Source organism: Anoplophora glabripennis, unplaced genomic scaffold, assembly GCF_000390285.2.
Source record: "Anoplophora glabripennis isolate ALB-LARVAE unplaced genomic scaffold, Agla_2.0 scaffold566, whole genome shotgun sequence".
Lineage (NCBI taxonomy): Eukaryota > Metazoa > Arthropoda > Insecta > Coleoptera > Cerambycidae > Anoplophora > Anoplophora glabripennis.
This window is the reverse complement of record NW_019416687.1, coordinates 303,468-317,790: the sequence shown is the minus strand read 5'-3', so window position 1 is coordinate 317,790 and position 14,323 is coordinate 303,468. Positions and strand designations below refer to the sequence as shown.

Here is a 14,323-nt window from a genome sequence, read left to right as displayed (position 1 = left end):
GTTAATGCTCAAATAAGACTTTCTTCCATTCTAACACAGATTTTCCATAAAATGAAGTTAGTTTGAAACTGAAATTACTTTATGTTGTAAAGAAATTTGTAATTTGCCACTTTTGAACAAACGGCATCGTAAATTACAAATTTCTTTACACCAAAATGTAATGTAAGTTTCAAACTAAGTCCATTTTATAGAAAATTGTGTTAAAATCGGGGAAAGTCTGTTATTTGTGGATTAATTCATATTTAGACAAACTGTGTAAAAATGTATTGCTGGTTGCCTGTTTGCTACAGAACCCTCTTAAATAAATTGAATTTTAAAACGAAATGTAACCAAACATAGAGAAGACAATTGCGTTAAATTGAAAACGCAGAAATTGAGTCCAGTTTTTTCAATCCGACCGACTTCAAGGCATTAGTTCGTTCTTCACATTGCTGCCGTTATTCGACGTTTCCTATATCAACCATTTTATGTCCAAATTATCTGCCGAGGCACATCTGTGAGTAAAGCCCAGATGCATTTGAAAACCTTCACAATTTTTTGTATTTCATAAACCTGCAGCATGTAGTTTTTATAACGAAAAATCTAGAATGCTGCCCTTTCGTTTCGATACAGCTTTCACCGAATCCCATTCTAACGATCGGTGGTGGGGCTCGAGAGATGATGCTTTTAAAACAAATTTCGGCCCACTCCTCCAAATCCCAAAGGAAACAATCAAAACATTGGCACAATATAAAAATAAAGTTCTGATTTACACGATATTGAATAAATAAAAATCAATATTAGGACTATTTACAACAATAGTCCCCTTTCCGCCCCGCAAACATCAACAGGGTAGTTTTCAACTACCGACAACTCCAAATTAAAATCCAAGTAGAAAAAAACGGATTCCGATTCTTTCCCATGAAAAGCTGTAAGTTTCAACCACTGGAATGGTGCAAGATTTGTATAAAAAAACATAAAATTGCAAAAAGTGCCCATACTTGTATTGGATACAAGTGAACTATTGAGCATTAACCTACTCTAATACTAGTTAATACAAAGCGAACGCCCTTACCCACTTACTCCCCTTACGTATAAAAGAAATAAGTGGGTACGACCGAACACCGTACCTCATATAAAAAAAATGATCAACGTCTAGGCAATCTCATAAATAGCCTCAGTGTATAATAAAAAATATCAAAATAGAAACTTAACTTAAAAATATATGTACAAATCCGGTTGAAACAGTTTCTAATTCTAGTCTGGAATTTCCCAAAAACCCCCGAATTTAAAAACATGAAAAAATGAATTTTAACTGCTCGTTAACATTTACTAATTTCCAAACCTGCCAAATAGAGAGGGGGTCTGTGGAAAATTCCCTGCCATCGTTTTTTGTGTCCAGCACGGTTACTAAGTACGTAAAGTTTCACTTAAAGCTAAAAGAGTAATAAGCAATACTGTCTGTAGTATATGAGCCCACCACCAAAGCTATTTAAGGCACATTTCAGTGGTCCCCCCTCAGGAGCTCCATAAGGAGGTTGAAGCTAGGTCCGTCTCCGTCCTTCGATTTTATGGTCAGCATCTCTTTTCCGACCTACGGGCAAAACAACCGATATTAGCGAATTCATGTACGGCGTTGATGCAATTTTAAGAAAATGTTAATTTGCCAATTAAAATATATACCAAATGCATAAAACAAATCAAGTGATGGTGCTTATATCGGGTGTCCAAAATTCATGCAAGATTTGAATTTTGCACCATTTGTGCGGTAAAGTGTTGACAACCAAAAAAAAGACGTGTTTTCATTGTTGGGCAATATTTTAAAAATATGAAGGTTTGGTAGCTACAGATCACAATTTTCGTACAAAATATGGTCTGAATAGTGAAGAGATTAATTGAAAAATTCAGGGAGACCGAATCAATCAGTGGTCTTAAACACTCTGGCCGTCCTTCAACGAGTCGTTCAACACAAAACATAGAAGCAGGTCGTGAGAGTGTTACTGAGAGTCCAGAAACATCAATTTGGTACCATGGTCACGAATTGGACATTTCGAGAAGCTCTCTACAGCATATTCTCCGAAAGATTTGCATTTTTATGCTTACAAAGTCCAATTGAGTCAAGAATTGAAGTCTAGTGACCACAAAGAGCGAAGAGAGTTCGTTGAATAGATTGTGGAACAAATGGATGCAAAATTTTTAAACAAAATAATTTTCAGCGATGGGGCTCATTTTCATCTTGACGGCTTAGTTAATTGACAAAAATTGTCGCATTTTGGGTTCAGAAAATACATGAGTGATTGTTGAGAAACAAATGCATCTAAACGTGTCACTGTTTGGTGCGGATTTTGGGCTGGAGGCACCATTCTTAGAAAATGCAGTCAGTTAATAGTGCTCGCTATCATGACATGATAATCCACTTTTATGTGCCTAAATTGCAACATGTGGATGTAGACAACGTAGTTTCAACAAGACGATGTCACATATCATACAGCCCGGGAAATAATTCAATTACTGCATGTGTCATTTCCTGGTCATGTAATTCCCTGTTTTGGTGATCGGAATTGGCTGGCCAGATCATGCGATCATGCCGTTGGACTTTTTTTTCTTCGGGGTTATTTGAAATCTAGGGTTTACGCCAACAAGCCCACGACCGATCACGCATTAAAGAAAAAAATTGAGCACTATATCAAGGAAATTCAGCGGCATTTATGCAAAACGGTCATGAAAAATTTCAACAAAAGAGTACATACAGAAAAACCGTGGATGCCATTTACCCGATATGCTATTCCATACATAACTTTATACTGCATTCTTTATGAGTCAATGAAACATTTATAAGTTTTAATTAAAAACTTGTGTTTTCCATTTAAATTACTTCTTCTGTAAAATTTGGAACACCCTTTAAAAATTTAACATCTTGAAAACTACTGGAAATTGAAAATCAAATCAAATTGCTTTCTTTGTCCACTAGCTGGTGTTAAATTCAGCAAAACATTTTTAGTTTTTTACAAATATTTTATAATGCTCAGTACTTGAGTTTTGGTTATGTCACTTCTTGACATAACCAAAACTATTACAGTTACAGAAAAATACCCCCAACCTTAAGCCAACATTAAGAAACTACCCCTCAGGTTACAATACTGATTGGTCAATTAGAATAAAATATTTTTTTTACACAAGCAAAAATAAAATTTTTCAAAAATTGTTAAAAAATATGGCAGTACTATAATTTAAAATTAAGTAAGGGGATATATACAATTAGAAGGAGGAAAACGAGTAAATTTTTTGTAATTTTTTAAATTAAGAAATATTCATTCTACATTCATCGGACTGTAGGTGTTTTTTAATAGAATATTTAAGTATACAATTTTTTTTTTTAGTTCATTCATTGTCAAAATGGGGGAGCTGTGGTAGAGTTACAGCAAGGTTGCGGCATGACTTCCAAAACGGTGTACAGCCTAGTTCCCCGTGAAATTCAATCTTCAACAAAATAATAAAATTTTCTTATTTAAAACGTGTAGTTTCTATGTGACATTGAGAAAAATGGAAAAAATGCAAAATTGAAAAAACGGTACGCATTTAAAGATGAAAATCACATTTTCATGCGAAATTTTTGCAGAATTTGTCAAAAAATGTTTCCAATAAAAAAAAATTATCAAAATCTTCATTGACATACAAAAGTTCGATTAATTAAGGAATATTGACATAACTGCATACATAGAATACCACAAAATACAATGTTTATTTATTACTTTTTTGAACTTCTTTACGCTTAATTCTAAAAAATAATTAGCGTTGTAATAAATTTAAAATTCGATAAAATTCATATTGAGCAATGTGACAAAGGCGCGGCGGATAACACAAGGTACTAAGCTGTCAAGCAATATGCAATTCAGATGGTATCTGGAATTGGACCGTGTCTGAGTGTTTTTTGCATACCACTATTTCCTTTTGAGGTGTTTTCCAGCGAGGACGCATCGAAAATGGTGGTGGACATTTTGAGCATATGTTGTAGTTTGTTTTGTACTTGTGTGTTTAAAAATTACTGAATTTGCTTTTTAGTAAGTACCTAAATTGAATCTTTGGGTATTTTAATTACATATTTTTCAAATTCCTAATTTGATTAAAAGTTAAGTTCCTGTTTTAAGGGACTCATAATTACTAAAATTCGGGCTAACATTTAAGCACAACACTATCTTCGTACTACAAAATTGTCAAACAATTGTCTTGAAATTTATTAAATATTTCACAATAATAGTTGTTTACTCCCCAATATTAATACTCACTGTATTTTGAAAACCGTTAATCTTACGTCCCTGTAATATACAACTTTTTTGTTCATTTAGGATTACTACACCCTGTAGAAGGTAATAATGTCACCAACATTTCTACCAAGGGAGAACTCTATCGGTTCAATAGTTTTTGCGTAATCGTGTACACCACTTTCAGAAATGTAGTTTCAAGAAAAACAGTAAATCCCCCTTCCTATTCTATCCTTTGCAGACGGAGTCGTTCGACAAACAAGCGTCGCTGTGGACGAAGGGTAAAAGGGCAACTATAAACTGTAAACAAACTTAGGTGCCTATTTCCTGAAACTCGTCCGAAAACGATTAAATCTCCTACAAACTTCTGATCGACGAGTATACCTGTCCCTGTGCGCTCCGAACCCAAGAGGACATGAACAATGTTCACAGGCTGTAACTTCCGGAGTCTTTCGAATTTCTCTTTCAAACAGAATATCAGAACATATTCTTCACATACAGTTCTATCGTTTAATATAAAAAATCAATTTTCTCATCGTTGTAATTGTATACATCCCCTTAAGAAAACTTAATGACCTGAAGCAGAAGTTTGTTAACAACCTAGTATATTTTGCTTAAATTTTCAACTTTGATTTATTGACGAAATTGTAATTTTTAAATGAAAAATAAAATGCCCCCGCTAGTAAACTTTCAACAAACGTTAGATGCAACCCTTACCTGGCAGGTTCGTTGTAATTCAGGAATACGAAGCAGAAGCTCCCCAAATTTGGCAGGACTCTCGGGATAATGCGACAACGTATAATCCTGTAAAGCCTTCAAAGCTTTCTCTTGTGACATTCGCACTTTCTCAGCCTCTCTAAGTTCCGAAGTATCTACAAGGAAAATAAACAACGATAAAATGAACATCCGCGACACACTTTTTTCTTAAACTTACCAGACGTAAGCAGTACGATAACCTTCATGGCTATGTACTCGTACTGGTCCACCCTAAGTCTCCTAAGCTGCTCTGTGAAGTTCAACATCCTCTCTATACATGCTTGCATGCCCATTTCTCTGGCCTGCGCCAAGTTTATGCTCTTCCCCAGGGACACCCTTATCTCTCCCGGGGTCGACATGGATCGGAAACAGCACGAAAAGAGGAGGAGTTCACACCACGAGTTTATGAGCAAACATATTTGATCGTCAATCTGAAAAACGAACAAATTTTGTTGCATCGGGTAAGCAATTACTTGTACTTAATCTGAAAATAATAATTTTGTGTATTCTTTGCTTGGAAATTGTAATGTGTCGATTTGTCAGTTTCCAACTTAGGCGTTTCCTTTCATGTCATATGTGTGCAAGTGGGAAAAACCTGTTATTATTTTCAGTTTTGGATTGTTCAACTATTGCAATAAAATTTACTTTTAAAAAGTTTGCATATTTCCAGTTTCCGAGATCAAATTCGATACACTTTATATTAGTAAAACAAGTGCAAAAACATTTAAACTGACACTAACTGTGTCACATACTCACCGATATATTCTTAAATAACGGAAGACTTTTGCACCACTTCACGATCTTGTAAAGCCTGTGGTCCGCTATGTTGCAGAGGTTCGCCACAAAGTCGGGGTTCGTGTCTGTGGACCCAGCCAATGCGGTGCCGGCCAGTAACGGGTGAGTGGAAAGATTGTGCACAGCACCGCTGGAACCCTCCTTGCCCAGGTGACCCTCAGTGCTCAATTTGTTCAGTTCCATTTCGTTGTAATGCCACAGATGCTCCACATCCATTATTTCCTTAAAAATGGGAATAAATTAAAAAGCGTGTTACAAACTAGGGCCTTTATATTTCTCACTTGCAATAATGGAGGGACACCTTTCGATCCTGGCAGAGTATTTCTCTTGTGATGAGGAACTCCCGAATCGGGAGGTTCTAGCTTCACGGTAAGGCCGGGGTGGGTATCACCCATCCCCTGCCTTAGATCAGTCGAACTGGCCCTTAATTCTGCGTGGTTAGTCAAGGAGGGGGGCAGAGAGTAAGAACACTGGTACGTGGATCGACCTCCGCGGGTTCGGTCTTCTCTGATAGCTGGAAGTAAAGCGGAGAAATATTACCTTTACGTTCTTAATGATTACTGGCTACAATAAGTCTGGAAATTTAAACAAATATGTTTTCATGATGTCAACAGAAAAAATTAGTTTTGGTACTTGTTTTTTTAAGAATGAAATAAACTTTATCAAATCATGGAACGTTTGAACTACTTTTTGTCTAGTTCCTTGAGAAATACAAGATCTGCCAAAAGTGTGAAAATTGGTCCAGAACTGCCAGATTTATACACATTGCAATTTATATTAATGAACTAGAAAGGTAGGCAAGTCCGCTAACACGGACTTGGCCTTTCTCTCGGGCCTTCGGTCCTCAGACTGCCCTACAAACAAGACTATTAGAATAATCACTTTTTCTCTTACCCTCAAGTTTCATCCCGCACTGCAAGCACTTATCGAACCGACAAGCGGGACATTTCTTCCTAGTCGCCACCGTGACGGGGCACTGAGCCCCCCGCAGGCAAACGTAATTCTTCCTATTTTGCACGGTCCTCTTGAAAAAGCCTTTGCACGATTCACAGCTGAAGATGCCATAGTGGAACCCGGATATCTTGTCCCCGCATATCGGACAGGGGCTGTTGATGAGTTGCTGCCTCGATATTCCGGGCTGAGCTGGCAGTGACGAGTGTAGAAGGCCCGCCTTGTCTTCGGGTTCATCGAGAGCGTCGTGCTCTGTAGCATACTGGATTGTGGGGTCCTCCTGGAGGCTACGGTAGAGGATATTGTGATGTAGGGGGCTGCTGTGAATACTGTGCATGTGGCGTCCCTGGAGAAAACGAAATATGTAATTTCAAAGTTGTTGTTTGCAGATTTATTTCTGAAACGGTCAATTTAATTTTAAAAGGTACTACTGATGTTCTCGCTGAGACAAGCTTTACAAAAAAAAAATTTTGTACTGGAAATTATGTATAAAAACTATCACTTTTGATAGGATCGTTGGTAATGATAAACAGTTTAGGAGGGGTAAGTTACAAACACTACAGAAATATGGCAAATAAATTGACATTTTTATAAAATACCAGCAAAAAAACAAAGAATTGTTTTTAGTACTTATAACGCTTCTACAGCTAAAAATAAGAAATTGTTCATTTCTGTCTACCTCAAAAATTTTGTATCAATATCTAAAACGACAGTGTTAACTTAAAAAAAATAAATAAATAAATTATCTAGCGACGCCTGTAATTTTCAAGGAAGGAATTTGTGCTAAAGTAACAATATCAATCAGTTTATTTTCATCAAAGAAAGCTTCTCCAGAAGAATGCCTCGAATGTAGCTTCTAAACACAAAACAACCTTTTATCTTGTTTTTTATACCAAAATTAGTCTTATGTAATTCGCTTCGTTAATTTCTGAATTAGATAACACAAATTATTTTTCTAATAATTCAACTGTTAGTCAATTTAATCCTTGAAATTGTGGAGATAAATAAAGGCAAATTTGCATTAGAATGATGTAAACGATTTAAGATGAATGAATCACACGGCAATCTTGTTCCTAAGGAATTTGAAAAATTGACCATAATACATTATTTATTTTAAACGAATTCTTAAAGATGTTTGTAATTCGCCCAAACGAATTCAAAGAAATCTAAATATATATTTCTCATAAATATATCATAGGAAGCGCTCAAGGCTGCGCAGGTACAACAGAAAACAATAATAGAGGTCTCGGAGTGTTAAAAATGGAACATGCGTAACGTAATATCCAGGCCTCCGACAAATTAACCGACGTTAATTATTGAAATTAATGATAATTCAATGCAAATGTGGCTCAGTAAAAATCTTACCCAATAAAATCCTCCTAAACGGTTTTAGTGCTACAGAGCTTTCTCATTGTAGTAAACAAATACGCGTGGGCCAAAGTAAATTCGTTAAAAACGAGACAATAAACTGTGGCACATTTACATACGCATGTAGGCAATGCCCATGTACTAATTACTTAAGATTTCAAGTCGAAAGAAGTTATGGAGAAATGCTTAATGAATTCGTACATTATGAATCTTACACAAGAGGACTAACTCATGAGGTATACCACCATTACCACCTATATTGAAAGCATGTTTATAAATAAATATACAGAATTCATCTACGAAACGAAACAAGATCAACTACTTTAAAACAATATGTATTTCAAATACGGTAATCTAATACCAAAATGTACTTCATACAGAATACTTCTATATTTTTGCATAAGTACAGATTTAACAGAATGACTACCTACGGTTCGTTTACCACCTCTCAAAAAATTCAACTGTCAACGGATTAAACACCAGCATTAAAAGTTTAACGTCTGGGTAGGGACCACACCTGGAATAATCCCTTTCTGAGAATCAATTTACAAGTAAAATGTTTCTAACAGGAAAATAAATAGATGAATCTTATAAAACCAGTTGTACAAAAAAACAAAATTTTTATAATTCGGCGGTGGTGGTGCTGTGAATCAAAGGAAATGATAAAGTTACAATGCGGAAATGTAAATATAAAATATGATTGTAATGAGAATGAAAGACTTGGTAAATATTAAAAATTTGCCACTGGAAACTGTATGGAAAGTTATGTAGAGTCCCATTATTGAAACGAAAACAAAGGATTCTAAGATTGATGAAGATTTATATTATAGTTTCAATAATAATTGTTGATAATGAATTGATTGATTTTCTAAAAATCAACAACTTATTGAACTGATATACAGGGATAAGTATTTTTTGTTTGCTTTTTTCAGTGTCAGCAACAGGCAAACCTATTTTCATATAAATAACCTTTCGGAGAAAGGGTTTATTTCACTAATTTTAAATTTTTTTCACAGGTGGCAAAATACCTGAATAAAGAAAATTGGTACCAACATTGGATAATTTATTCGGCAGACTTGAAGGAGATAAAACGGAAATTACTTGTGGTAAAACAATGCTGTGAAAGCATTTTCAAATTAAAAAAGTTGATAAAAACCAAGTTATCATGGAATTGAAACATAATATACAGGCTGTTCGCTTCTCACTGCTGGGATCTTCGAAACAGTAAGAGATAAGAACCAGCTTAAATAGGGGCACAGTTGCGTAATCAGGGGACCAACATTATGCCCCTAAAAAATCAAGGCTAACATGATTAGTTTTTGAAATATTTGAAAAAATAACTAAATTTTCGAAATCCGTTTTCGTTTCATTTCAGCCTTGTTTGAAGTGATATTTAAAAAAGAACACTTTCTCATGGCAACTTTTTGTCCTCTATCGAATGGCATAATCAATTTTTATATGCAACTTTCCGTCTTTTCAGGACCATCATCAACTTTTTTTTTTAAATACGGCCCTGGTCATGACCCCCAATACTGTACTGCCTCAGACGTTTTGTCTCGAAAAATTCAACCTCAATGTAATCGTTCCAAATTTATCTAAATTTTTTTAAGTAATTTCTATATTTACTGAATTATCGTATGCTCTAAGTGTCGTTAGACCTGTAAAATCCACCTAGTTATTTGAACTATTATTACCACCACGTGTTACAATAAAACATTATTACAGTTTTAATCCCGTGCCCGTAGTTATTTCTAGGCTTCTCAAAATTCAAACAAATTCTAAATGTTTTACACTTATAGTTTACGATAATTCAATAAACATAGAAATCTAAATAAATATAAATTTACATAAATTTGGAACAAATACATTGAAGATAAATTTTTCGAGACAAAACGTCTGAATCAGGTTTGAGCCGAGGCAATTCAGTATTGGGGGTTATGGTCCTGTAAAGATGAAACGTTATATATAAGATTGATTATGCCATTCGATAGAGGGCAAAAAGTGGCCATGAGAAAGTGTTCTTCTTTTTTCAATATCACCTCAAACAATGCTGAAATGAAACAAAATCGGATTTCCATTTCTGTTTTTTTCAAATATTTTGAAATCTAATCAAGTTAGTCTTGATATTTTAGAAACATAATGTTGGTCCCCTGATTTACACAACTTTGGCCCCATTTAAGCTAGTTTGTATCTGTTACCATTTCTGAAATCCCTGTAGTGAGATGCGAATTTGTAACAGCCTGTATAGGAATGTACAATGTATTTTCCTTTTTTAAATACATTATCATTATAATTGTTTTTAAAAGAAATTTAATTATTGACAGGATACATCTAGTATTTTTAGTTGTACCCTTCTTTTAATAGATTAATTAAAACAGTCTAGTCATGATTGTTTGTCAAATTTTATATATATTTTTAAATTGACCGTTTAATAATGATTTCAAACAAAAATTAAAAAATGTGTCATGGTTTCTGTCCTATTATATTATTTTAAAGTAATATCTGAAAAGGTGGAAATTAGAAGCTGGTAAATCTATTAAAGCTATGAATGTACTTTACATAAAACTACTACTACTTAGTTTTTTTTTTCTAAATGACTGTGAAGTAAAGTTTAGAAATTATAATAAATGGACATCACTGTCAGAAATACATCATTCAATTTAAAAAAAAAATGTATTGCACTCATCTCATTGTCAGATCTTTTCAAATCTAAAAATTCTAACGAAATTTGAATGTCTGCGATTACTTTCTTTTAACTGAAAATTTTGATTTCCCAATAATTTTAATGAAACATGTTATCAAATAAATTAATGTTTTTACGAAAAATTAGATTTGTATCAAAAATCTGTTACTTTGGTAATGTTTCAAAACGAAACTAAACATCGGTTTTTTAGCACAATGAAAAAACGATGTGAACAATTAACAAGCGAATTCAATCAGCAGAAAAACTAGAAATTAATTAGTGTTTTTGTATGTTAACTAATACCGAAAGAAAAAAAGCAAAAAGTAGTGACATTCGCAAGGAGCAGTGCTAACGGCTGTGTTTACAAGAATTAATACGACTAGAAAATAACAGAGAATTGCAAAACTGTAATCACAACGAGGTACAGTTAAGAGCTTAACAGTTTTTTTTACACCCGTCTAATGACGGCAACAATTATAACTTCATTAAAGAATGCAAAATTCACCCAACTGTGTGATACCAAATTAATAGTTGCAATTTTTTATAGGAATAAAATTAATTATATAACATACAATAAATACTGACGTAGATTAGTATAAATCAGCAATCCTTGACAATTTATATTCATTGATTATACAGTTATTTTACCTTTCTAATTATCCTTAAACTGTTTCACAAATTAAATGTTTTATATAATTTATCATTTATCAGTACCTATTTTTTTTAAATTTATTTATAAAAAATAATATTGACTAGCCAAAATAAAGAAAAATTTGCCTTTCCCTAAAATTTAATGAAAAACAATAATTAATAGTAACAAAGAAATACTTCAAAATGAAAATAACTGATAGAAATAAAGAATTTTAACATTTCACGTAATTTTTATGGTGTTGCGTAAACAATACTGGTAAGATAAAATAAAAAAACGCACTAATGTAGAAATAAAGAAAAGTAACCTTTAGTGACAAACATATAGGGTGAATTGTCAGTGTTGCGAGAAACAACTACTCCGAGAGCTATATGCCCCTACCGGCATTGAATTATACTCTCAACACCTAGTGCAACAGCTAGGATTGTTCGTCAGTTTAACCCACCAGGCACAGACCGGTTTCAGACTTATAATTCAATGCCGGTAGGGGCATATAGCTCTGGGAGTAGTTGTTTCTCGCAACACTGACAATTCAAACATTGTGTTACGCCCTCTGTGGATGGCAGTAATGCAACAAAGTACCTGCAGTTAGCAGGTCGCTTCCTACTGTAGCCATTTGAATGGCACAGTTGGGAGTCCGCACGACAGACGGAGCCATTTGCGATCCCGCGTACAAACATATAGGGTGTTTATAAACTTATTAATTCATTTACAGTAGGAAATAGGTCTTGATAAAAGAAGCCGATTGCCAAAAATTTAGGTTCGTAAAGTTTGTTTAGAAATAGCAAAAAACCATATTTTTTTATAATATCCACTGATCGAGAACCGCTGACTTATTTAAAGTGTAACTGAATCTAGCAATGTGACCACTTGTTGCCAACTATTACTATTTTACGAATTAAGGCAAAATTCATAGTGCACTAACAGAAAAAATACATGTTTTATGTAATTTTTAGAAAAATAATGCTGATAAAATAACGAGAAACAAAATAATCGATACAGAAAACGAAAAAAAATGTCCATCTCTAAACCTTAATGAACAGCAACATAACTTCACTTCACTTCAATTGTCAGGAAGATTTCAAGAAAAACATAATCATTAGGAATAATTAAAAAAACAATAGGAATAACGTGATTTAATATAATCTTCAAAATAAATAGGTCGTTTTGCGTTTTACGCAATTTCTTACTTTGTAACTCAGAAAATACAATTAAAATAACTCACCTGTATGGGACTGTGAGTGGGAGAGAACTGCTGAGTCGGCGATACAGAGACCGACACGCTGCTGTAGCTGCAGCAGCTGGAATGCGACGCATCGCTGTTGTTCCTGCTCAGGTTTGGCGTGAGAGTAATGTGTCGTTGTGTCAAAGGGCTCTGATTTGGGGAGCTGAAGACGCTGTATGCTGAGTGGATGGCCGAGTCGGGGCTGGGGGTCGGAGGAACGTTTAAAGCCTTGTGCATGAGATCCTTATGGCTTATGATTGGCACTCCTGGAACAAGATGCGATAGGATGCAATTTCGCTAAATCACACATTTTTGCATATGTTTCACTAAGTGATAATATTTGAAATTGTTTTTCCTTATTACGTTAATGGACTGTACACCTATAAATTGGTAAATTATGCTTCCTATACTCCAATAACAAAATAGTAAGTAGTGACTCATTGACTCATGGGGTGTTGGGGGTCAGTTGTTGTTCCGCATTTGGAGACATTACATCTAACTGTGAATTTTAAGTTTTTTAATGCAGAGACTAGTTTGTGCATACGGGCACTAAAGCACGCCATTATTTGAGGTTACACTAGCTTGTCCAGCAGCGAGGTACGAAAATAACTAAAAAGAGGATAAAAATTAAGTTTTCACGGCGGAATTTGAAAAAATATACTATTGATATGTATTTCTAAAGGTCTGTATAAATATGAGCTCCACTCAAAGTTACACCCTATATACAGGGTGTTAGAAGTTTGACTGCCTCAATTTTATAAGAATATAATAAAATAAACAAAAAAACTTTATATGACATGGGTCCTAAACTCAAACAATTCCGAGAAAAGAATTATCAAAATCTCCAACTTGATGTACAAAAGTTGGATTAATTAAGGAATATTGACATAGCTGCGTCTAGAGAATACCATAAAATACAATGTTTACCACTTTTTCGAACATCGTTATGCTTAATTTTAAAAAATAATTAACATTGTAATAAATGTAAAATTCGATAAAATTCATATCGACCAATGTGGCAACGGCGCGGCGGATAACACGAGGTACTATGCTGTCCAGCATTACGCAATTCAGTTGGTATCTGGAATTGAACTGTGTCTGAGTGTTTTTGTGTACCATTACTATTTCCTTTTCTCGAGGTGTGTTCCAGCAAGTGCGCAAAAATTTGATTTGAAGGCGTCATGTGTGCATTGAAATTGGTGATGGACATTTTGAGCATATGTTGTAGTTTGTTTTGTACTTGTGCGTTTAAAAATTACTGAATTTTGCTTTTTGGTAAGTACTAAAATTATTTTTAATACATATGATTATTTGGATGACGTGAATCTTTGGGTATTTTAATTACATATTTTTCAAATTCACAACTTGTTTAAAAGTTAAGTTCCTGTTTTAAGAGACTCATAATTACTTAAATTTTCGTACTACAAAATCGATACATTTTATTTTATTTATTTAAAAACTGGAAAACAATTGACTTGAAATTTGCTAAATGTTTCACAATAATAGTTGTTCACATTTTTCCATAGGACAAGTCTGCTGCATGCACACGTAGTATGCATCAGCTGTGTAGCACTAGGTTAAACGTTGTTGTCATGTTGTGATGAAACTCCCCAGTATTAATACTCGCTGTATTTTGAAAGCTGTTAATCTTACGC

At 34.2% G+C, this 14,323-nt stretch overlaps 1 protein-coding gene across 3 annotated transcripts in view; it reads right to left on the bottom strand.

Annotated features, from left to right (window-relative positions):
• Positions 1-961: 961 nt before the first annotated feature.
• LOC108911754 (nuclear hormone receptor FTZ-F1 beta) overlaps positions 962-14,323 on the bottom strand; it is a 92,385-nt gene continuing 79,023 nt past the window's right edge. For all 3 annotated transcript variants that reach the window (XM_018716763.2, XM_018716765.2, XM_018716764.2), the window contains exons 6-12: positions 12,669-12,934; positions 6,687-7,089; positions 6,074-6,306; positions 5,754-6,014; positions 5,176-5,428; positions 4,959-5,113; positions 962-1,573 (exon numbers count right to left, since the gene is read on the bottom strand). In XM_018716763.2, coding sequence (XP_018572279.1) covers positions 1,484-1,573; positions 4,959-5,113; positions 5,176-5,428; positions 5,754-6,014; positions 6,074-6,306; positions 6,687-7,089; positions 12,669-12,934 — 1,661 coding nt within the window. In that variant the 3' untranslated portion in view covers positions 962-1,483. The remainder of the gene's footprint in view (positions 1,574-4,958; positions 5,114-5,175; positions 5,429-5,753; positions 6,015-6,073; positions 6,307-6,686; positions 7,090-12,668; positions 12,935-14,323) is intronic.